This window comes from Tamandua tetradactyla, chromosome 6 (assembly GCF_023851605.1).
Source record: "Tamandua tetradactyla isolate mTamTet1 chromosome 6, mTamTet1.pri, whole genome shotgun sequence".
NCBI lineage: Eukaryota > Metazoa > Chordata > Mammalia > Pilosa > Myrmecophagidae > Tamandua > Tamandua tetradactyla.
Window position 1 is genome coordinate 16282578 of NC_135332.1, and position 24210 is coordinate 16306787.

General features: G+C 47.2%; 1 protein-coding gene across 14 annotated transcripts in view; it reads right to left on the reverse strand.

Moving 5' to 3' along the window:
• Window positions 1-24210, reverse strand: part of FBF1 (Fas binding factor 1) — a 45461-nt gene that overhangs the window by 4906 nt on the left and 16345 nt on the right. For 10 of the 14 annotated variants that reach the window (XM_077163875.1, XM_077163880.1, XM_077163874.1 and 7 more), the window contains 17 exons: window positions 13265-13325; window positions 12693-12743; window positions 10646-10787; window positions 9377-9451; window positions 8590-8703; window positions 8092-8230; window positions 7820-7953; window positions 6967-7066; window positions 5461-5919; window positions 4163-4255; window positions 3774-3862; window positions 3559-3617; window positions 2620-2775; window positions 2328-2428; window positions 1934-2140; window positions 765-1093; window positions 537-655 (listed from right to left, as the gene is read on the reverse strand). In XM_077163875.1, the coding sequence (XP_077019990.1) occupies window positions 537-655; window positions 765-1093; window positions 1934-2140; window positions 2328-2428; window positions 2620-2775; window positions 3559-3617; window positions 3774-3862; window positions 4163-4255; window positions 5461-5919; window positions 6967-7066; window positions 7820-7953; window positions 8092-8230; window positions 8590-8703; window positions 9377-9451; window positions 10646-10787; window positions 12693-12743; window positions 13265-13325 (2428 nt within the window). The remainder of the gene's footprint in view (window positions 1-536; window positions 656-764; window positions 1094-1933; window positions 2141-2327; window positions 2429-2619; window positions 2776-3558; window positions 3618-3773; window positions 3863-4162; window positions 4256-5460; window positions 5920-6966; window positions 7067-7819; window positions 7954-8091; window positions 8231-8589; window positions 8704-9376; window positions 9452-10645; window positions 10788-12692; window positions 12744-13264; window positions 13326-24210) is intronic. The other 4 variants (XM_077163871.1, XM_077163870.1, XM_077163869.1 and 1 more) reach the window with 4 other exon arrangements.

A 24210-nucleotide genomic window follows, 5' to 3' on the forward strand; every position in this document is an offset into this window, starting at 1 on the left:
TCAAAACTGTGAATGTTCTCAAAATATCAAGTAGAAAATTACTACAAATATCAACGTTGCTACAGTAATGATCTATAGTGCCTTTATTTTTGCACGGGCAGGCACAGAAAATCGAACCCAGGTCTCCAGCATGGCAGGTGAGAACTCTGCCTGCTGAGCCACCGTGGCCCACCCTAGTGCTTTCTTTTTTGATGAATAAAGCTTGCTCTTACATATGAAAGACAGGCAGGAAGTTTACAAACATGTCAGCTGCAAGGACCTTTACCCTGGTGCCACAGGCATTAGCTGTTGTGAGCAGTTCAGTGCAGGAAGGAAGAGCAGGAAACGCGGCTGGCTGGCCAGGGCAGGTGGGAGAGCCTGACCAGGAGGCCCCTGCATATTCAGGCAGGAAGGGCCAGGCAGGGTGGCTGGGAAGACACAGAGGCAGGAGGGGGGTAGAAGGAAAAGTCCAGGGGTCTTGGCAACTGATTGGCTTTAAGGAGGATGAGGTCAGAGACCTCCTGGCCTGGCTGCCAGGCTCTGGAAGGCAGCCTCACCTGCTCCAGGAGCCGACTCTGCTCGGTGAGGCGTGCTTCCATCTTCGCAATGACCTCCTGCAGCCGGTTCCGCTCCTCCTCCATGTCCCGCTGCTGCCGGCCCAGCCTCTCCTGCAGCGCTAGGGGCAGGCCCACAGGTGTTCACTGCCCTCTTTACTCCTTCCAGGCAGTGGGGAATCTGCCTGGTTATGGTGAGGGAGAGGAGGGAGGGGACATACTGCCCACTACCTCGGAGCTGCTCGTCCCGCTGCCGCAACCCCAGCTCCCGCTCCTGGGCGGTCGTGAGGTATGAGGCCTCCACGCGGGAGGACAGTTCATTCAGGCTGCTGGAGAACTTCTCCATCTGCTCGATGACACCATTCAGGGACCTGGAGGAGGGATGGGTCACCCCATCCTGGAGAGCCCCAGCACCACCCCCAGGGATGGGCAGGGCCTGGTAGGGCACAAACCGGGTGTGGGAGGTGGCACTGGTGACAGCATCGATCTCTCGGTCCTTCAGCAGCTTCAGCCGCTGCAGCTGCTCCTCATGGTCCTTGCGCATCTCCAGGATGGAAGCCCTGCAGGTGAGGGCAAGGCCGCAGGTGGGTGGGGAAGGCTGCAGGCCATTAGGAGCCAGGATAAGCACGGACAGTGCTGGGAGCACTGTGGGGGGAGGGCTGGTGCTCCTGGGGCCCCTGCACTCTTCGTCTCCCACTGGGCCCTGCCTCAGTGTCCCTGGCTCCTCTGCCGTACCTGTCTTGGGGCCTCAAGGCCACACCCACTCTCCAAGGTGGAGATCCCTTCCATTATTCAGCAGAAGACACTGAAAGACAGCGACTCATGCTGAAAGACAGCAACTCATGGTTGTCCAGAAAAGGCCAGATTCTCTGTTGAGAACCCTTTGGAGTCCTATCAACCTGAGTCATCTTAAAAGGCCTGCCCCGGTAGCATTGACCCCCATTCCCTTACCCATCTTCGCCCAGTTTTGCTCTCACCTAGCAAGGCTACCAGGTGGATACACCAGGCCCACGGAGCGAACCTTCTCCCTAGACTCAAGCAGTTTGACAGGATTAACCCTGAGCTCAGACACTTGTCAGCAGAGCTGGGTGGTTTTCAGGGACACTCAGTGTTTGCCACACCATCCCCCGCCTGTGGCCTGCCTGGGTCCAGTGACCACTCGGACCCACAGGTGCACCTTCTCTGCCTCTCGTGGAGGGCTCAGCCCTTGGTCCCTGACTTAGTGGGCCAGAAGGGAAAAGGCCAAGTCCCTGAACCCACTGTTCAAAGGCTGCTGAGGCAGTTTGGGGCCTCATGGGAATTGATTCCTGGAAAGAACTGAAGGAAACTTCTGAGTTCAGGTTCTGGCCTCTGGCAGGACCCCCACCCCCATCCCATTGCCCTTGTGGACAAGGCCTCACCGCTGCAGCGCCCGGAGCCGCTCCATCTCCTGGTCCTTCTCCTGCTCGGCAGCTGCCAGGCGCCGCTGGTGCTGGGCCATGAGCTCGGTGCGGGCCAGCTCGGCCTCCTGGCAGTGAGAGAGATACTGAGCTGCCAGCTCCTCATTCTCCCTCCGGAGTCGCTCTTCCCGTTGCTGGTACGATGTTTCTAGCACCTTGACGCGGCTTCTGCCAAAAGAATGCCCAGCTGTGGGGAATTGAAGGTGGGCGGGCTGTTGCCTGAGGGGCCTCCCCCAGCACGCTGACTTGGTCTCTGGGGTCAGTGTGGAGATCTGAGCTACAGCTGGGGCAGGCAGTCCGGCAGGCGAGATGGCAGGTAAAGCGTAGGCAGAAGGAGCTGGGGCGGTGGAGGTACCTGTGAGCCGTCTCGATGAGCTCCAAGTCGGCCTGATGCCTTTGCTGCAAACTTTCTAGCAGCATCTGGTGCTGGGTCCGCTCCAGCTCCAGCTTCCGCACCTGGAAGAGTGCAGGAGAAGGGAGGGCATGGGGGGAAGGGGGGTGGGGTCCGTCAGACCACCTGTCCCCTCCATAGTCTATGCTCTGTGATGCTTTGTGCTCGCTGTCTTTCCTTCTGGGGAACCCTCCAACCACTCACAGAGACACCTCCCATCACAACCTGGCCCTACGCAAGCTGCCCTTGCCCCCACCTGGGCCTCCAGCTCTGCCAGCCGGGCTTGACTCCGCAGCAGCTCAGCCTGGAGCTCAGCAGTGCCACTCTGCAGCTGCACCTGTGCAGCCAGCAGCTGCTTCTGGTACCCCAGGCCCGGCAGCAGGCTCCCAGCAAGGGCCTCAGGGAGCAGGGACTGTACAGGTGGGTGAGAGATGCTCCAGCTCAGGGAGAGAACAGGGTCCCAGCTGAGTGCAACTACTGCCCAGCCCTCTGCTCACGGGCCCTCCTGGGCCCTAAACCTGATCTGTGGCTGCAGATGGGGCATAAGAACAGAACACCAAAAGGACAAGGACGAGGCTGTGGCTAGTCAGTCTCTTTCAGGATTGGTTAAGAAAATGAGTCCGCTTTTCTCCCTCAGAACAGCATCCTCCCAAGCAGGAGTTTCCAGAGTCTTAGATAGCCAAGACCCAGCAGAGTCTTAGCTACAGCCAAAGAATATCACATGGCACTTTATGTCAGGCCCAAAGTCCAAATGCTGCCAGCTGCTTTGGCTTCTGCCAGCTGCCTACCACCTATTATCTCGCAAAGGTGCTTCTGGGGATATGCTCCCTCCCCCTGGGCCCAGATGTCAGAGGTGACTGTCACACCTGAAAAACAGATAGAGATGTGGTGGGCAGATAGCAAGGATGTGAAGAATCTTTCTGGGTGGAACAGCAGGGTAAGTGCAGCTCTGTTCTTAGTTAGGCGCATTTCAGCTGCTGCCACCTGAGTGCCCTCTCTAACTCCCTATGGGTGCTGGCAAATTAGCATTCAACTCCACCTGAGCGTGGCCAGGCTAAAAGTTTAAGAGAAGTGCTGGTGGGGATGCCAGGGGATCTGATACTGTGAACTCATCCTCACAGGCTGTTCAGTCAACTTCTTGGTGTGGCCCTTAAGCTGGGACCTGGGACCAAAATCTGCTTGTCTATCTCCCTACCTGGACAGGTACTGAAAGCCCTGTGGGCTCCTGGGAGCTCAGGAAACAAATCGCAGGGTCTGAAAAAGCAACAGCAGAGAGATGAGGAGGGGGCCCAGAAAGGCCCAGAGATCTGGGCCTGTGTGTCCTGGGGGAGTCTTGCCCCACTGATCTTTCTGGGGCCCCTAAAAGCTCTTAGCACCTCTTCCTTGCCCCAAACAAAGCAGATGACCAACCTGCGCTGGGGAGGTCTCCAGAGCCTGTTCCCTTTTCTGAGTCACCTTCAGGGAGGGCCAAGGCAGCCTGCTTCCAAGTCACGGGGGACCTGGGACAAAGGAATGGGGTGAGGTGGCCACCTGGACAGCCCTTTGGATAGGCCACAGGGAGAGTGGGTTGGGGGTGGCACAGGGAAGGAAGGAAAGTTCCAGGTTCAGCTAATGGATTGGAACAGGCCTTGGTGGGCAGTGGTTACTCTGAACGAGGGTCTCTGAGTGCTGGGTGGTTGTGCACCTGGCTCCGGATCCAAGGTATCAGATCCCATCCACCAAACAGACCGGGCCAGGACCCCAGCCCAGTCACCCTCTACTAAGGCGTGAGCCCGGTGCCAGCCCAGCTGCAGACATACCCTGAGACGCCAGGCAGCAAATCTTGTGCTGGTGCTCCTGAGGTCCTGCTAGCAGCTGCTTGTTCAAGCTCTTGGGTGCTGGCAACAGGTTGGCTAAAAAAAGTAAATGTTAAAGGTAAGGATAACAGGCTGGCTGGCTGAAGATGGGGCCCAGGACACACTCCAGACATGAAGCTCTGTGGCCATTCTTCTTCAGGCGTCCACCTGGCTCTCCTCTTTCCAAGTCTGAGCTCTTGGGTTGCTGGGTTGGTGCCTCTTGCCCTTACAGCAACCCTCCCTCCTCCTTCACCCTACTCCACCCCACCCCACCCCACCCCAGTGTCCATGCGGCAAAGTGAATGGAAGCTAACCATGTGAGTCAGTCCAAGGAGTCACAGGGAGACGTTAAAACACCAGAGTCAAATTCAAGTTCGAAGCTTCATTCTGGTTCCCTGAATTTCACTCAGCTTTAGAAGATGGCACTACTCATCTCTTCCCAAGTCGAGCCAGTCTTTGGGCTGCCCTCTGCTCTTGTTGGTGTGCCTGGGCTCTCACAGTCAGTGAGGGAGCAGGGTCCATTCTGTTTAAGCCTCAGTTTCCCCCTTGGTTTTTTGTCAAACTAAAAACTACTCTCCTCACAGTCACACCAACTCAGGACTTGCTGTTCCTGGAAGCTGTTATAGAATTGCCTCAATTCACCAGTCTTTAGCTTAATCATATCGCTTCCTTTGGATTCTCTTGTCTTCCCAGGCCCTCTTGCATTCTTGCCCTCGAGGTCATTGGGTGGCCTGCCCCATTGGACGGCCATCCTGTGGCCTTCCTCAAGAGCCACCCCTCAGCCGTGGTGTCTGCTCTAATATTCACAAAGAGCAGGAGCAAATTGCAAAGCATATGCCTTTTATTTGCCTTAGCTCAGGTCAGCAGAAGCACCACCAATTGTGGACACTGGGTTTTTTGCCATGCCAAAGGCACTGTGGGCAGAGCTGCTGAGAGGCACCAAGGTGGCTGTGGAGTATGGCCCACACCAGGGCCACCTCTGTTTTGTCCTGCCCTGATCAAGTCACATCTTGTTCCAACAGCAGTTGGGGCATGAGTGTGCATCAGCCACCCCATACCCCTGGGTCTGCACCTGAGCTCAGGAGGGAGCCAGAAGCTCTCCCTGCAGATGGAAAAGCACTAGTGCTGCAGAGGAAGGGAAGGGAAGGCTAAGATGTGGGTTAGTGGGCCCAGTGCACTGCTAGGGCTCCCGACTGAGGCAGACAGATGAGATGGGCCCTGCCCAGGCCTCCCTCCAGAGGTTCAGCAGCTCAAGTCTGTACCTGGCAGGCGGAAGATGGTCTGCTGTCCCCATGGGGTTCTGGCCCTTCAAGGCCCTAGCCCGCTCCTCTCTGGCCAGCTCTTGAGACTTCTTCCGAGACAAGGCATGGCTCAGCCAGTCCTCCTCATTTTTCTCCTCAGATTCACGCAGCTTGGAAGGCTGGCTGGCTCTGGAAGCATGACCTGCATCCTCGGTTAGTGGCTTTGCCCCTGAGCAGGGCAGATCAGCTAGTGCAGAGTGACGGCTCACAGGGGCAGGTGCCGAGGGGGTGGAGAGCACCGAGCCGCCCCTTCGAGCCTCCCTGGTGGGGGAGGGAGGGAGCGGGTCGAAGTCATCATCCTTCAGGCCCAGCCAGTCAGCTCCGCCCTTTCTGGGGTGGACGGGGCTGGATACGGCTGGGGTGCTCTGCTTGGAGGCCGGTTCTCCCCTGGGGTCTGTGCCATCTTCTGTTGAGAACCTACTTCACAACAAGAGGAGGGTGTGTAAGGCAGGGGGAGAGCCTGCCCCACAGTCCCTCACCGACCTCTCCTTCGGGGCTGGGAGGTGACTGTAGGGAACTTCCATAACCAGCTGCCCATGGTGCACAGGACACGCCACGCCAGCCTGGGGCCCACAGGGCAGTGACTCCTGGGCCAGCTCAGGTGGCCGAGAAGTAGTAAGCTGTGGTCTCTCTGGAGAACACCATGGAATATAGGCATCCTGAAATCCATCATAGGGACAATTTCATCTGCAGGGAATATGATTAAATTGAGACCGTGGGCACACAGTGACAGAAAAATAGGTTGGATCAAAGTCTGGTTTCTGGGCTTTCTGTCAGTAGTCATTTGTCCCTTGTTCATTTGTTTGGCCATGGTCTAAACTGTCACTGACAAGTGACAGCAGATTCTAGGGCTTAAAATCATACTTAGGTGAGGGGAAAACACGGGTATGTACACATGAGCTATTTAGCCAGAGAGAGGTCGATAAAGCAAAAGTGGTACAACGCTGCAGCTGCCGACTGGGGCGAGGACGGGCTACTGTTCTCAGAACTTCTCTGCACATCTGAAACTATTTCAAAGCAAGAAATTTAAAATACATATCAGGGAGAGGAAGTTCAAATTCAGAAAATTCTATCTGCTGACTTAACTGTTTATTGCCATTGGGAAGAGATGGCTGTGAGGACGGGCAGCGCAGGCCCAGCCAACGGCCGCGGGAGGCAAAGGGTCTTGCTCCCTGGGCCTGCACACTCCTTGGGTGACCCAACTGCGGCGCTGGTGCCGTTCATGGTAGGCCAGGCCCACCTTCTCCTTTTCCTTCTGAGCAGACCGGCAGGGTGTGGGCACTGTGCTGGGGCCAGTGGGGACGGGACAGTCTCGCTTCCTTCGGCAGCACAGAGCCCAGAGCTGTGACCACCCCGGCCTCCCAAACCAATGGCTGAGGCCGAGGGGCCAGGCGGCGGGTGGCCTGGGTCCCAGTGGGCAGCGTGGCCCTGGCGCCCCTTTCCCGCACCCCACCCAGGCCCACTTACCTGACCGACTGCCGGCGGGACTGCCGGCCCTCTGAGGAGCCCACGGTGGGATGGTAGGCCCCGAAAGTGAGGTCCTTGCCACCCCAGGTGTCTTCTCTGTCTGTGAATTAAGGAGCAGTGATCATGATCTAGAGTTGTGGAAGTCAAACTCTCTCTGGACTCAGAACTTTTTTTTTAAAAAAGAGCTGAACCAGCAGCTCACTCCCTGCCTAAGAGTGAATTACATGTAAAGCTGCTGTGGTGGAAGCAGGGGTGGGGACTGCGTCAAAGGGGTGCTGACACTGTTTGCAGCTCACTTTTCAAACTCTGGCTTGTGTAAGAATCACCTTTGAGCTGTTAAAAATGCACTTTTGCAACCAGGTTCCAGAGATCATTAGAGTGAGGCCAGAGAGCTGAATGGGCCACAGGCCTGTGGGCTGAGGCCTGTTAGTGGGTCGGGAAACCAGTTGAAGGAAACACAGCAGTGCATTTATAAATAAATAGCACAAGAATAGATAGAGTACTGGATGTGGTAACCGTAAGTACTATTTCACAAATCTTTGGGTCAGTTATCTATCTGTATCTCATGTGTCAGGATGCAAAACTCATTTTCTTATTATGAGTTGTGGTAAAAAACTGGTCTTGGGGGAAAAAGGTGCAACCGCTTACTGGGTACAGCATTTTCTTTTGGAGGGATGAAAATGATTTACAACTAGATAAAGTTGGTAGATGCACAACATTTTGAATGCACTAAATGCTGCTGAACTGTTCACTTTAAAACAGCTGATTTTATGTTATGTGAATTTCACCTCAATTCAAAAGCAGCCGGGCCAGCAGCCCCGCTTCCCCTCCGCAGCCCCGTGGGCTGCCTCACCCTGCAGCCTCTGGTCCTTCTCGTCCAGCCTGAACTCCCTGTGCTCCCCGGTGCCAGGACGTGCCAGGAGTTTGGTGGCAGTACCTCGACCCAGCAGCTCCTCCAGCTTGGAGCGTGCAGGGTGGGGCCCTTCCCTGTAAGAAAAGAAGTGGGGTGAGTGTGTGTGTGGCAACAAAGGGGTCCCAAGTGCCACACTGTGCTCCCCCTCTAATTTCTCCCTGGACCTGAAGCAGCAGTCCAGCCAGGGATTCTCCACTCCTAAAAATCCTTACTGGTCTCCCATCTGCTTCTTGTTTCCTTTGGGGCTGTCTCCAAATCCCAAGGTGGCCATGATGTCATCTTCATCATCAAATATAAGTTCTTCTTTCTTTCGGATCGGAGTGTCCCCAGGAGTCAGAGGAACAGAGGGTCCTGAAAGATAGAGCACAGATAGAGTGCCCACAGCCTTCCTGTGTCCCACCCAATGTGATATCTGAATGAGTTGGGGGGCAGGAAGGCTGTGGGCACTATGTGACATCTTGGGTGAGGCTGCAGGTTGTCCCACCTGCCTGGGCTGCCCCCCAGCCCCGACTTGTCCCAGGCTCATGCATCCCACTGGCCCGTCCTTAGCAACTGATGATCTCTTGGTCAAGCATCTCAGACTTGTGGTCCCTGTCCTGGGGGTGTGTGTGTGTGTGTGTGTTTTGTGTGTGTTGATCCACATCAGAAAAGATTCTATCACTCCACTGCCCACTGCCCAATTAACAAGCCACCCCCACTACCACACTGACCTCTGGCTGTGCTGGGGCTCTGGCCGGAGACCAGTTTACTCTCCGCCACAGGCAGCTTCTTGGCAATTCCTTCCTCGTCGTCAGAGAGAAGTCCTGCCAACGGGTCTTCCAAACCTCACAGCCAGAAGGGAAATACAGGTCCGACTATGGCACTTTGGTCAAGAAAGATAAGCCCTAATCTAGACTTGAGCACTCAAGCCAAGATTTCTAGCTGCTCGGACACATGAACAAAGCCTCTCAGCATCTGGAGGGCAAGAGGCCTGTGGCAAGGGGTGCTTTGGCACGGAGGCCAGGCTCAGCAGGAGCGAGGGAGTGTGAGAGTGGGCCAGGGCCTGGGGCCTGCATCCCCAAGTCCCACTCAGGCTCATTTATGTGACCAACCAGGCTTGCCGTTGTTACTGTCCCTTACCCCCAGGCTTGCCTGTGTCACCTGGGGGCTCTGACTCTGTTGGCTGTACTCCCAACCAGAAATGTTCCTAAGACATGCGAAGACAAACAAAACATCTGTGCATTCCTGGAGGGAAGTTTTCTGATAATTTAAAAAATTTTCAGTTTGATGCCTATCTTTAAAGACTGTGCAAAGAAGTTCCCAAAATATTTCAGCCAATACAACCTAAATAGTTCCTTTTCAAATTCACAAGGGTTAAATCAGCAGCACTGCCTGTCTACCATTCATCTAATACACATAACGACTTGGCCTCAGGCAAGCAAACAAATAAGCAATGTCCAGGTTATTTCACTCTCAGAACTGAAGTGCCCAAGAGCATGATTAAGGGGCCTATCATACCTTCAAAGGAAAACTTCCTGTATTGATTTCCAGAGCTACTGGGAGGCGGAGATGGCTTCTTGGGAACGGTACCCCCTACAGGAAGCAAACAGAAGGCATGGTTATGGGCCTGGGGCCCTCTAGGCCAAGGTTCTCTGCCATGCCAAGAACTGGGGTCCCTGGAATTGGGTGCACTTCTTCCTTGGAAGCTGGGGGTTCATAACCGTGGACACCACCATGGGAAGGGTCCATACTTCCCTAACCTCACACCAGGCTTCTGGCAGGGAAACATGGTCCAGAAGCCACCTCCTGGGCCTTGTCACCCTGCCTCCCTAGTTACAAGCCACTCAACAGAGAAATGGACTGGTGAGGTACAAAGACTACTGTGCTGGTTTGAAAGGATGTATGTACCCTACAAAAACCATCTTTTACTCATAATCCCATTTTGTAAAAGCAGCCATTGCTTCTAATCCCTATTCAGTACTGCATATTTGAAACTGTAATTAGATCATCCCCCTGGAGATGTGACTCAATCAAGAGTGGCTGTTAAGCTGGATTAGTTTTATTCGGGTGGGTCTTGATTAGTTTACTGGAATCCTATAAAAGAGAATAATAAGAGAGAAAGCTAGGAGATTCTGAGAGAGCAGAACATGACACGAGAAGGAGAGAGCCCACCAGCCTGCGACCTTTGGAAACGAAGAAGGAAAATGCCTCCCAGGGAGCAGCATGAAAGGAAGCCAAAGAAAGCTAGCAGATATGCCATGCTTGCCACATGCCTTTCCAGATGAGAGAGAAACCCTGACCCTGTTCGCCATATGCCTTCTCACTTGAGAGAGAGACCCTGAACTTCAGCAGCCTTCTTGAACCAAGGTATCCTTCCATGAATGCCTTAGATTGGACATTTCTATAGACTTGCTTTAACTGGGACATTATCTTGGCCTTAGAATTATAGAGTAGCAAATTTATTAAATTCCCCTTTTTAAAAGCCATTCCATTTCTAGTATATTGCATTCCAGCAGCTAGCAAACTAGAACAACTATTATAACATTTTTCATTTTAATCCAAATGTTTTTTCCAGGAGTTTCCTATATTAGACTTAGAAGAACTGGACACACCAGAAGGGAGAAAGCTCAGTATGACCCTGCCCCCCATAGATTCATCACACACATGTAGCTCCTTTAGCCTCTCCATCCCAGGCGGAGGAAATCACAGGATGTGAAAGCTGCCTTCCAAGCATCTTCCATGTTCCAGAGCCTTCTGATCAGATTTGAGGAACTACCTCTCACTCACCTTTCTCACTTGCTATCAACTTGCCAGCAGGTTTGGGAGGGCTGGGCAGCTCTTCTTTCCCAGAACCCTTTGCAGGCACTCTGCTAGCGGGTGGCTTAGACTTCCTCAGACCCAAGAGATCAGCATCCATGTCATCCATGTCCTAGAAAAGCAGGAAGGAGGGTGGAGGTCCTGGAGGTGCTCAGTTGGTGGCTCTGAGCAGCCTGGTAATGACACTCCCTCCACTTCCCACGTGGACAAGAGGGGGACTTGTAGGGGAACAGACTCAGACAGAGTAACAGACAAGGACAGAGGCAGGAGCTGAAACACAATCTCTCTACATGTAAGCAGAATAGTTTCAGATGCCTGGATGCTACAGGGAGGTCATTAAAAACTATTTTCAGCAGCTTCAAAATAAGGCTTAGCAAATTTCAAAACTGTCAGGTTGCACTGGAACAAAACAGCAGGATTCTGGGGCTTAAGACTATTAAGGGGACCTTCCCTATGCAGTGAGAAGGGCTCTGAGACAAAAAGATACCCCTCAGTCCAAGGACTTTGGCTTCTGAGCCTGCCTAGAGTAGGAGGAACGGAACTGTGATTAGAGGTACAGTGAGGAGAATGCTAATCCGCGTCAGTGGAGGTTCTATGCTGAAGACATATTAAAAACACCGTGGAACCAAGCAGGGACATGCCGGCAGCCAGGGCTCCCTGGTCAGACCTGCTGAATGATGACGTGTGATGAGGGGAGGAGGACTTCTATTGTGGGAGGGAAGGTGGCACCCCAGGAGCAGAATTGTGAGGAAACAAGGGAAAACAGGAAAAGTGTTCAGATAAAAAAGATGTTAGGAAAGAAAATCAAACAAGGAAGCAGGGTGGGACTGTGGAGTTCAGCTTGTGCTTTCAGAGAAAGATACCCAAAGTCAACACCAGAAATTGGATGCTCAGAGAATAAGGAGATCACATCCAGGGTCCCAGTCAGCTGGCGCTGGGGAGAGGGATTTCAAACAGGCTAAAGAAGCTGAATCTGGAGCTGAGAAGGGAACAGACACCAATTCTTTAGAGACCTACAGGGCTGAAACCAAGAGCTAAGCCTTAGCCAGGGGGCTGTGGCAAATGTGTTAAGAAGGGATACTGAACCCCAGGGTCAGGCAGGAGGGAGGGGTGGGGAATAGGAACAAAAGGGGCTGTTTTAGGCCCAGGCCAAGCTACCCGTGAGATTATATTCTTATAAACCATTCAGACTTTACGTTTTAAATTCCATTTCAGATTGTGAAATTGTAACCCATACCTAACGCTGAAATCTGTTCTACAATTGTTGCAATGTGAGTTAAAATGTATTGCTTTTTCGTATATATGCTATTTTTCACAAAAAAGGAAAAAAAATCGATTGTGATGATTTAAAAATATTTATTCCTTCTAGCCTCCATTGCTCTGCAGCAGCTAGAAGGCGAGATCTGAGATGATGGTATGGTAGCTCATGACAAATTCTGTGATCTGTCCTGTAACTACTTATTGAAGAGTGCTTTGAAAACTACTTTTTTTTTTTTCACTTTGCTTTGTATTTACGTTATATTACACAATAAAAAAAAGTTTAAAAACATTCCATTGCAGAGACTGGCTTTGTGCTAGAGCCAAGGAGAGAATGGTTGTACTGAAGGGGGGATGTGGCAGGGCATGTGGAGAGAATGAACTTTAGAGGAGAACGCCTCACCCTCCTGTCCCTGGGTGGTGCCAGTAGGGGAAGAGACCCAGACAGCTGAGTTGTACGGTGGGGCTTGGCCACATTCCACCAGGGGACTGTGGCATGGCCTGTGTCTCAGGCTGGGGGAGTCTCTATGTACTGGGAAAATGGACTTATCCCCAGAAATTTATCTGGGGATTTATCCCCTACCAAGGGTAGGAAGGACAATAGTTCCTGGATGAGTTCCCTTCTTGCATTTGGGAGAGCTCAGAAACACAAGTTTTACAGGGGCAAGTTAGAGGGAGAATGAAGCCCTGGCACAAAGTATCATTACCCTACCCATCCTCACTTTAGTCCTTGGGAGTCTTGTGGGAGATGTTTTATTACCTTCATGGCCTGCAGCAAAGCCTCTGGGTCTGCATCGGAGATGTCTGAAACCTAAGTCACAGAAGGGCAAGGACACAGACAAGGAAGCTGTTAGTCAAGGCCCAGAGAGGCTCAGGAGCCCCTTACCATATGGCTTCTGTTAGGGCTGTGACGCAACGGGAGCAGAGCCCGGCCAAAGGGGCATCAACAGGAGGTTGTTGTTGACTTGAGTGTTGTTTGAAGTTAAATACACCCTGTTGTGGAGACCCAGAAATCGCTGCCTCTTTCTGTTTTCTCCAAACTGGAGAGATCAAGTCCCTCACAGGTACTCAAATTCTGTTGTTTCACATCCATGTGACTGCAAAGGGGCAGTCTTTTAGAGGAAGCATTTGGGAGCTCAACTTTCTGGCTAGTGACTAGTGGGAAGGAGGATGATTCTGCTTTGGGACCACTCCACAGCCCCTGAGCATTGCTTTAAGAAGAAATTGGCTCGGCAGGGGCTTCTACACCCTTCTGTGCTCAGCCCCTCAGATATGACCTCCACTGTACTGTCCCTGGAAGGCGGGTGAGGCATAGGGACCAGCCAGGCTCACCTCGGCATCAGCTCCTGCCAGGCCTGCCATGGTGCTGAAGAAACTGTCTTCCAGAAGAGACCTGCAAAGTTGCCAAGTGGTGGAATCAGTACTTGTTTGCATCCCCAGTGAAATTAGATTATCCATAGCAAGGAAGAGAGCATGGACGGGCCAAGTGACTCTTCTCTGGGAGAACTGAATTGCTAAAAGGAATTCCACAGATCACCTAATGCAGTCATGTTCAATTTTCTTAAAGCAGTAAAGCCTCTTGAAAAGCAAAATGTTGAACAAATAGATACCACAAACACAATGTGATACATCCATGCATATATTCTTCAGCCATAAAAATAAGTGAAACTTTGGTACCTGCTAGAAAATGGATGAACCTGGAAGACATTATGTTGTGGGAAATAAGCCAGACACAAAAGGACAAATATTGGGTGATTTATATGAAATACTTAGAATAAGCAAATTCATGGAGACAGAACACAGAATAATAGTTATCACAGGTGAAAGGAGGGGAGAAGTGGGAGTTACTACTAAATGAGTATGAATTTTGGTTTGCGATGATAAAAATAGTCTGAAAATAGATGCTGGTGAAAGTTACGCAGTATTTTCAATGTACTTTATGTCAATGACTAGTCCACTGAAAATGGTTAAAATGATTACTGTGATACACACATTTTGCCACAATTAAAAATAAATAAATAATTTAAAAAACAATAGTTAAGTGAGAAAAACAGAATTGCTTTAGCTAAAATGAAGGAAGAGGGTTGAGAACTCATGAAATTCCTCCCTTATCTCCTCTCTTGTACGGATAATCTTAGACAAACAAACATGATTAGAAAACTACTGACCTACACCAATCTCCTTTTTTTTTTTTAACTATTTTTATTAATTAAAAAAATTAACAAACAAAACATTAAGATATCATTCCATTCTACATATACAATCAGTAATTCTTAATATCATCACATAGTTGCATATTCATCATTTCTTAGAACATTTGCATCGATTTAGAAAAAGAAATAAAAAGACAACAGAAAAAGAAATAAACCGATAACAGAGAAAAAAAAAGATTATACATACCATACCCCTTACCCCTCGCTTTCATTTACCACTAGCATTTCAAACTAAATTTATTTTAACATTTGTTCCCTCTATTATTTATTTTTATTCCATATGTTCTACTCGTCTGTTGACAAGGTAGATAAAAGGAGCATCAGACACAAGGTTTTCACATTCACAGAGTCTCATTGTGAAGGCTCTATCATTGTTCAATCATCATCAAGAAACATGGCTACTGGAACACAGCTCTACATTTTCAGGCAGTTCCCTCCAGCCTCTCCACTACATCTTGAACAACAAGGTGATATCTACTTAATGCATAAGAATAACCTTCAGGATAACCTCTCAACTCTGTTTGGAATCTCTCAGTCATTGACACTTAGTCTCATTTCACTCTTCCCCCTTTGGTCGAGAAGGTTCTCTCAATCCCTTGATGTTAATTCTCAGATCATTCTAGGGTTTCTCTCAGTCCCTTGATGCTGTCTCAGCTCATTCCAGGATTTCTGTCCCACGTTGCCAGGAAGGTCCACACCCCTGGGAGTCATGTCCCACGCAGAGACGGGGAGGGTGGTGAGACTGCTCGTCATGTTGGCTGGAGAGAGAGGCCACATCTGAGCAAGAAAAGAGGCTCTCTTGGAGGTGACTCTTAGGCCTAAATTTTAAGTCGACTTGACCTATCCTTTGTGGGGTTAAGTTTCATACGAGCAAACCCCAAGACTGGGGGCTCAGCCTATAGCTTTGGTTGTCCACACTGCTTGTGAGAATATCAAGAATTCAACTTGGGGAAGTTGAATTTCTCCCCACTCTCACCATTCCCCGAAGGGGGCTTGCAAATACTTTTCCAGTCACTGATCAAATCACTCTGGGATTCATCGGGGCATCACTCTGTACAAACCAACAAAATCTCATGTCCTGCCTGAGATTCCAAGTACTTATGACATTCAATCAAGTTATCTACATGAGTTATATTAGGAAATGCTCTAGTAAAAATATAAATTTTGTAACTAATAAACATTTTTTGCTTTAGTCTCACACATAAGGTGACATTTTAAAGTATTAATTATCATCTATTTTCAGCACACTGCAATAATGACATTCCTTTGTCTCCCTCATGCAAAAACATTTTTAAAATTTGTACATCGTACATTTCACTATTATTATACACTCTAGGGCTTCCTAGATTATACCATCTCGATCTTTACCATCTATCTTTCTTTCTGATTTCATTTATGTCCCCAGCCCTCCTCCCTCTATCATTCTCACATGCAGCTTCATTCAGTGTCTCAACATAATTACATTACAGTTAGGTAGTATTGTGCTGTCCATTTCTGAGTTTTTATATTCAGTTCTGTTGCACAATCTGTATCCCTTCAGCTCCAATTACCCAATATCTCACCCTATTTCTATCTCCTGATGGTCTCTGTTACCAAAGAAATATTCCAAGTTTATTCACTAATGTCAGTTCATATCAGTGAGACCACACAGTATTTGTCCTTTTGTTTCTGGCTAATCACACTCAGCATAATGTCCTTAAGGTCCATTCATGTTGTTACATACTTCATAACTTTATTCTGTCTTACAGCTGCATAATATTCCATCTTATGTAAATGTCACAGTTTGTTTAGCCAACTGTCTGTTGATGGACATTTTGGCTGTTTCCATCTCTTGGTAATTGTTAATAATGCTGCTATAAACATTGGTGTGTAAATGTCCATTTGTGTCCTTGGCCTCGTGTCCTTTGAGTAGACAGCATATAGATGGGTCCTGTTTTAAAATCCATTCCGCCAGACTATGTCTTTTGATTGGAGAGTTTAATCCATTAACATTCAGTGTTATTACTGCACGGGTAGTACTTTCTTCTACTATTTTGCCTTCTGGATATTATATGTCATATCTAATTTTCCTTCTTTTACCTTTACTCATAGTCTTCCTTTCTACACTCTTCTCCACACCTCTCTCTTCTGTCTTCATATCTGTCTCTAATGTTCCCTTTAGTATTTCTTGCAGAGCTGGTCTCTTGGTCACAAATTCTCTCAGTGACTTTTTGTCTGAAAATGTTTTAATTTCTCCCTCATTTTTGAAGGACAATTTTGCTGGATATAGAATTCTTGGTTGGCAGTTTTTCTCTTTTAATAATTTAAATATATTTTCCCACTGTCTTCTCGCCTCCACGGTTTCTGCTGAGAGATCTGCGCATAGTCTTATTGGGCTTCCCTTGTATGTGATGGATTGCTTTTCTCTTGCTGCTTTCAAGATCCTCTCTTTCTCTTTGACCTCTGACATTCTGATTATTAAATGTCTTGGAGTATGTCTATTTGGATCTATTCTCTTTGGGGTATGCTGCACTTCTTGGATCTGTAATTTTAAGTCTTTCATAAGAGTTGGGAAATTTTCAGTGATAATTTCCTCCATTAGTTTTTCTCCTCCTTTTCCCTTCTCCTTCTGGGACACCCACAACATGTATATTCATGCGCTTCATATTGTCTTTCAATTCCCTGAGTCCCTGCTCATATTTTTCCATTTTTTTCCTATAGCTTCTGTTTCTTGTCGGATTTCAGATGTTCCGTCCTCCAGTTTTGAAATCTTATGTTCTGTCTCTCGAAATCTACCATTGTAGGTTTCCATCGTTTTTTTCATCTCTTCTACTGTGTCTTTCATTTCCATAAGTTCTGTGATGTGTTCTTTCAGACTTTCAGTTTCTTCTTTTTGTTCTTTCCTTGCCTTCTTTATATCCTCCCTCAATTCACTGATTTTGTTTTTGATGAGGTTTTCCACGTCTGTTTGTACATTCTGAATTAATTGTTTCAGCTCCTGTATGTGATTTGAATCGCTGGTTTGTTCCTTTGACTGGGCCATATCTTCAATTTTCCTACTGTGATTTGTTATTTTTTGCTGGTGGCTAGGCATTTAATTACCTTAATTAATTTATTCTGGAGTTTGCTTTCACTTCTTTTATCTAGGGTTTTCATGCTGGATGAATTTGTTGTTTATCTGTTCTTTGACACTCCATTCAGCTTTATCTGGACCTTTAGCTTAAGTTTTGTTTAACAGAGGAGAATTTTTCAGTTCTTGTTTTCTTGTTTCTTGCCCTGCTTGTGTGGTGCCTCCCCCCCCACACACACACTTAGGAGGGTCTACTTAGATATTACAGACCCTAGCCAGATTTTCCAGACCAAACTGGCCTCCTATCAGGAGGAAAGAGTCACCTGCATCAGTTTTCCCTGAGGGTGACACCCAGCACGTTGAAAGACTTTCCTGTGAAGTCTCTGGACTCTGTTTTTCTTATCCTGCCCAGTATGTGGCGCTGTCTGACTGCAGGTCCCACCAGCATAAGATGATGTGGTATCTTTAACTTTGGCAGACTCTCCCTGCTGGGGGCGTGGTGGAGACAGAGGAGAGGTTGTAAGCTGGTTTTAATGGCTTCAAATTACCAAGCCCTGGTGTCCGAATTCCTTGATGGAGGGATTCCACCTGAGCTGGGCTCCAGACAAGCCCCCAAAAGAGCTCACTTCTGCCTATGCCTAGGGCAGTTGCAGCCTGAAAAGTCCTGCAGCTGTATCCAGAGGCAGTCAAGCCTTTGTAGATACACAGCCACAAAAACCTGTTTCGTTCTTCTTTTTTTTCCCCTTTTTCTGTCAGTCCTGCCTCCTTGGCACCGGGACAAAAATGAGCAACTCCACTTTGATCAGGTTCACCTAAGCTGGGGGCCTATTTTTAGTAGTCAGAATTTGTTAATTAGTTCCACAATTGGCGTTTGATTGTGCCCAGTCCCTGCTGCTGGTAAAGTCCTTTCCTTTCCCCTCTGGGAAGCGGCCTGTGGGGGAGAGGCATTGGCCGCTGCAGCTTTGGGAACTCACGGTTCTGGAGTGTGCTCGCAGCAGGTCCAGCTGGTCCAGACTGGGGTATGCTGTGTGTCCGGTCACTGACGTGGCCCCAGGAGCTGTTCTGTACTGTTCCTGGTTATTTAGTAGTTGTTCTGGAGGACGAACTAAAACGCGCACGTTGTTAAGCCGCCATCTTTACCTGGAAGCACCCCAATCTCTTTTTTTTTGAGAATAAGGAAATTGAGCTTACCTTTGCCCAAGGCAACAAAATAAGTATCAGAGGTAGGACTAGATGCCAGGACTTTCTACTCAGAGTTTTAATCCCTTTCTACTACTCCAGGCTCTGACTGGTAGCTGAGAGAAGGGGATAGAAATTACTGATATTAAAAGTAGGGGGGAGGAGACTTCTGGAGAAGATGGCAGCTTAGTAAGACGTGCGGATCTTAGTTTCTCCTCCAGGACAGCTACTAGGGGAGTAGAAACAATACAAAACAGCTCCCAAAGCCACGACAGAGATAAAAAAGACAGCGTACCCCATCCTGGAACGGCTGGATGGCTGAGAGAACCCGCTCTGGTGAGATCGCCGAGGGGCGCGGGCTTCACCGGGCGGGGCGGCAAGTGGCTGGAGTCACTCCCTTCCCCCTTCCCGGGCCGGCTGGGAGAATTGGACAGGCGGTCCCCTCAAACCGCGGCGGCTGGTGCCCACACCATGCGCAGCCCCCCGGACCAACTGAGAGAATTGGATCGGAAATCCCCAGGCCGCAGAGAACGGTGACGGGGGGGGGGGGGCCCTTCCAAACCCGTGACTCCCCGGGAACGTGTACTCTCCCGGGCAGGCTGCTGCGGCTGGCGCCCTCCCGCCACGCTTGGCGCCCCGGGCTGACTAGGAAATTCGGACGGGCGCTTTCCCGGGCTGCGGCGGCCAGCGACCCTCCCCGCGTTCGGACCCTGGGCCGGCTGGCACTCTTCCAAGCCGCTTTGGCTAGCGAACCTCCCGGACGGCGAGAGTTTTCCAAAGTTAAAGGACCCACAGCACCTTTTACTGGTGGGACCCGCAGACAAACGTGTGCCACGAGCGCCACCTACTGGGCAGGATAAGAAAAACAGAACCCAGAGATTTCACAGAAAAATCTTACAACCTTGTTGGGTCCGACATCCAGGGAAATCTGACTAAATGCCCAGACGCCAGCAGCAGAAGATAACTGTCCACGCTCAGAAGACTGAGAATATGGCCCAGTCAAAGGAACAAACCAATAGTTCAAATGAGATACAAGAGCTGAGACAACTAATGCTGAATATACGAACAGAAATGGAAAACCTCTTCAAAAATGAAATCGATAAATTGAGGGAGGACATGAAGAGGACATGGGCTGAACATAACGAAGAAATAGAAAAACTGAAAAAACAAATCACAGAACTTATGGAAGTGAAGGATAAAGTAGAAAAGATGGAAAAAACAATGGATACCTACAATGATAGATTTAAAGAGACAGAAGATAGAATTAGTGATTTGGAGGATGGAACATCTGAATTCCAAAAAGAAACAGAAACTATCCAGAAAAGAATGGAAAAATTTGAACACAGTATCAGGGAACTCAAGGACAATATGAACCTCACAAATATACGTGTTGTGGGTGTCCCAGAAGGAGAAGAGAAGGGAAAAGGAGGAGAAAAACTAATGGAAGAAATTATCACTGAAAATTTCCCAACTCTTATGAAAGACCTAAAATTACAGATCCAAGAAGTGCAGCACACCCCAAAGAGATTAGACCCAAATAGGCGTTCTCCAAGACACTTACTAGTTAGAATGTCAGAGGTCAAAGAGAAAGAGAGGATCTTGAAAGCAGCAAGAGAAAAACAATCCATCACATACAAGGGAAACCCAATAAGACTATGTGTAGATTTCTCAGCAGAAACCATGGAAGCTAGAAGACAGTGGGATGATATATTTAAATTACTAAAAGAGAAAAACTGCCAACCAAGACTCCTATATCCAGCAAAATTGTCCTTCAAAAATGAGGGAGAAATTAAAACATTCTCAGACAAAAAGTCACTGAGAGAATTTGTGACCAAGAGACCAGCTCTGCAAGAAATACTAAAGGGAGCACTAGAGTCAGATACGAAAAGACAGAAGAGAGAGGTATGGAGTAAAGTGTAGAAAGAAGGAAAGTCAGATATGATATATATAATACAAAAGGCAAAATGGTAGAGGAAAGTATTATCCAAACAGTAATAACACTAAATGTTAATGGACTGAATTCCCCAATCAAAAGACACAGACTGGCAGAATGGATTAAAAAACAGGATCCTTCTATATGCTGTCTACAGGAAACACATCTTAGACCCAAAGATAAACATAGGTTGAAAGTGAAAGGTTGGGAAAAGATATTTCATGCAAATAACAACCAGAAAAGAGCAGAAGTGGCTATACTAATATCCAACAAATTAGACTTCAAATGTAAAACAGTTAAAAGAGACAAAGAAGGACACTACATACTAATAAAAGGAACAATTAAACAAGAAGACATAACAATCATAAATATTTACGCACCGAACCAGAATGCCCCAAAATACGTGAGGAATACACTGCAAACACTGAAAAGGGAAATAGACACATATACCATAATAGTTGGAGACTTCTGTGCTGGTTTGAAAGGAAGTATGCCCCCTAAGAAAAGCCATGTTTTAATATGGATCCCATTTCTTAAAGGTAGAATAGTCTCTATTCAATGCTGTGTATTTGGGACTGTGATGGGATCATCTCCCCGGTTGATGAGATTTGGTTAAGAACGGTTGTTAAACTGGATTAGGGGATGACATGTCTCCACCCATCTGAGTGGGTCTTGATTAGTTTCTGAAGTCCTATAAAAGAGGAAACATTTTGGAGAATGAGAGACTCAGAGAGAGCAGAGAATGCTGCAGCACCACGAAGCAGAGAGTCCACCAGCCAGCGACCTTTGGAGATGAAGAAGGAAAACGCCTCCCGGGGAGCTTCATGAAACAGGAAGCCAGGAGACAAAGCTAGCAGATGACGCCGTGTCTGCCATGTGCCCTTCCAGCCGAGAGAGGAGCCCTGACTGCGTTTGCCATGTGCCTTTCCAGATGAGAGAGAAACCCTGAACTTCATCGGCCTTCTTGAACCAAGGTATCTTTCCCCAGATGCCTTTGATTGGACATTTCTATAGACTTGTTTTAATTGGGACATTTTCTCGGCCTTAGATCTGTAAACTAGCAACTCATTAAATTCCCCTTGTTAAAAGCCATTCCGTTTCTGGTATATTGCATTCCAGCAGCTAGCAAACTAGAACAACTTCAATTCACCACTCTCATCAATGGACAGAACATCTAGACAGAGGATCAATAAAGAAATAGAGAATCTGAATATTACTATCAATGAGCTAGACTTAACAGACATTTATAGGACATTACATCCCACAACAGCAGGATACACCTTTTTCTCAAGTGCTCATGGATCATTCTCAAAGATAGACCATATGCTGGGTCACAAAGCAAGTCTTAACAAATTTAAAAAGATTGAAATCATACACAACACTTTCTCGGATCATAAAGGAATGAAGTTGGAAATCAATAATAGGCGGAGTGCCAGAAAATTCACAAATACATGGAGGCTCAACAACACACTCCTAAACAACGAGTGGGTCAAAGAAGAAATTGCTAGAGAAATTAGCAAATACCTCAAGGCGAATGAAAATGAAAACACAACATATCAAAACTTATGCGACGCAGCAAAGGCAGTGCTAAGAGGGAAATTTATTGCCCTAAATGCCTATATCAGAAAAGAAGAAAAGGCAAAAATGCAGGAATTAACTGTCCACTTGGAAGAACTGGAGAAAGAACAGCAAACTAATCCCAAAGCAAGCAAAAGGAAAGAAATAACAAAGATTAGAGCAGAAATAAATGAAATTGAAAACATGAAAATAATAGAGAAAATCAATAAGGCCAGAAGTTGGTTCTATGAGAAAATCAATAAGATTGATGGGCCCTTAGCAAGATTGACAAAAAGAAGAAGAGAGAGGATGCAAATAAATAAGATCAGAAATGGAAGAGGAGACATAACTACTGACCTCACAGAAATAAAGGAGGTAATAACAGGATACTATCAACAACTTTACGCTAATAAATACAACAATTTAGAGGAAATGGATGGGTTCCTGGAAAGACATGAACAACCAACTTTGACTCAAGAAGACAAGGATGACCTCAACAAACCAATCACAAGTAAAGAAATTGAATCAGTCATTCAAAAGCTTCCTAAAAAGAAAAGTCCAGGACCAGACGGCTTCACATGTGAATTCTATCAAACATTCCAGAAAGAATTAGTACCAACTCTCCTCAAACTCTTCAAAAAAATCGAAGCGGAGGGAAAACTACCTAATTCATTCTATGAAACCAACATCACCGTCATACCAAAACCAGGCAAAGATATTACAAAAAAAGAAAACTACAGGCCAATCTCTCTAATGAATATAGATGCAAAAATCCTCAATAAAATTCTAGCAAATCGTATCCAACAACACATTAAAAGAATTATACATCATGACCAAGTAGGATTCATCCCAGGTATGCAAGGATGGTTCAACATAAGAAAATCAATTAATGTAATACACCATATCAACAAATCAAAGCAGAAAAATCACATGATCATCTCAATTGATGCAGAGAAGGCATTTGACAAGATTCAACATCCTTTCCTGTTGAAAACACTTCAAAAGATAGAAATACAAGGGAACTTCCTTAAAATGATAGAGGGAATATACGAAAAACCCACAGCTAATATCATCCTCAATGGGGAAAAATTGAAAACTTTCCCCCTAAGATCAGGAACAAGACAAGGATGTCCACTATCACCACTATTATTCAACATTGTGTTGGAGGTTCTAGCCAGAGCAATTAGACAAGAAAAAGAAATACAAGGCATCAAAATAGGAAAGGAAGAAGTAAAACTATCACTGTTTGCAGGCGATATGATACTATACGTCAAAAACCCGGAAAAATCCACAACAAAACTACTAGAGCTAATAAATGAGTACAGCAAAGTAGCAGGTTACAAGATCAACATTCAAAAATCTGTAGCATTTCTATACACTAGCAATGAACAAGCGGAGAGGGAAATCAAGAAACGAATCCCATTTACAATTGCAACTAAAAGAATAAAATACCTAGGAATAAATTTAACTAAAGAGACAAAAAACCTATATAAAGAAAACTACAAAAAACTGCTAAAAGAAATCACAGAAGACCTAAATAGATGGAAGGGCATACCGTGTTCATGGATTGGAAGACTAAATATAGTTAAGATGTCAATCCTACCTAAATTGATTTACAGATTCAATGCAATACCAATCAAAATCCCAACAACTTATTTTTCAGAAATAGAAAAACCAATAAGCAAATTTATCTGGAGGGGCAGGGTGCCCCGAATTGCTAAAAACATCTTGAGGAAAAAAAACGAAGCTGGAGGTCTCGCGCTGCCTGACTTTAAGGCATATTATGAAGCCACAGTGGTCAAAACAGCATGGTATTGGCATAAAGATAGATATATCGACCAATGGAATCGAATAGAATGCTCAGATATAGACCCTCTCATCTATGGACATTTGATCTTTGATAAGGCAGTCAAGCCAATTCACCTGGGACAGAACAGTCTCTTCAATAAATGGTGCCTAGAGAACTGGATATCCATATGCAAAAGAATGAAAGAAGACCCATATCTCACACCCTATACAAAAGTTAACTCAAAATGGATCAAAGGTCTAAACATTAGGTCTAAGACCATAAAACACTTAGAGGAAAATGTACGGAGATATCTTATGAATCTTACAATTGGAGGCAGTTTTATGGACCTTAAACCTAAAGCGAGAGCACTGAAGAAGGAAATAAATACATGGGAACTCCTCAAAATTAAACACTTTTGTGCATCAAAGAACATCATCAAGAAAGTAGAAAGACAGCCTACACAATGGGAATCAATATTTGGAAATGACATATCAGATAAAGGTCTAGTATCCAGAATTTATAAAGAGATTGTTCAACTCAACAACAAAAAGACAGCCA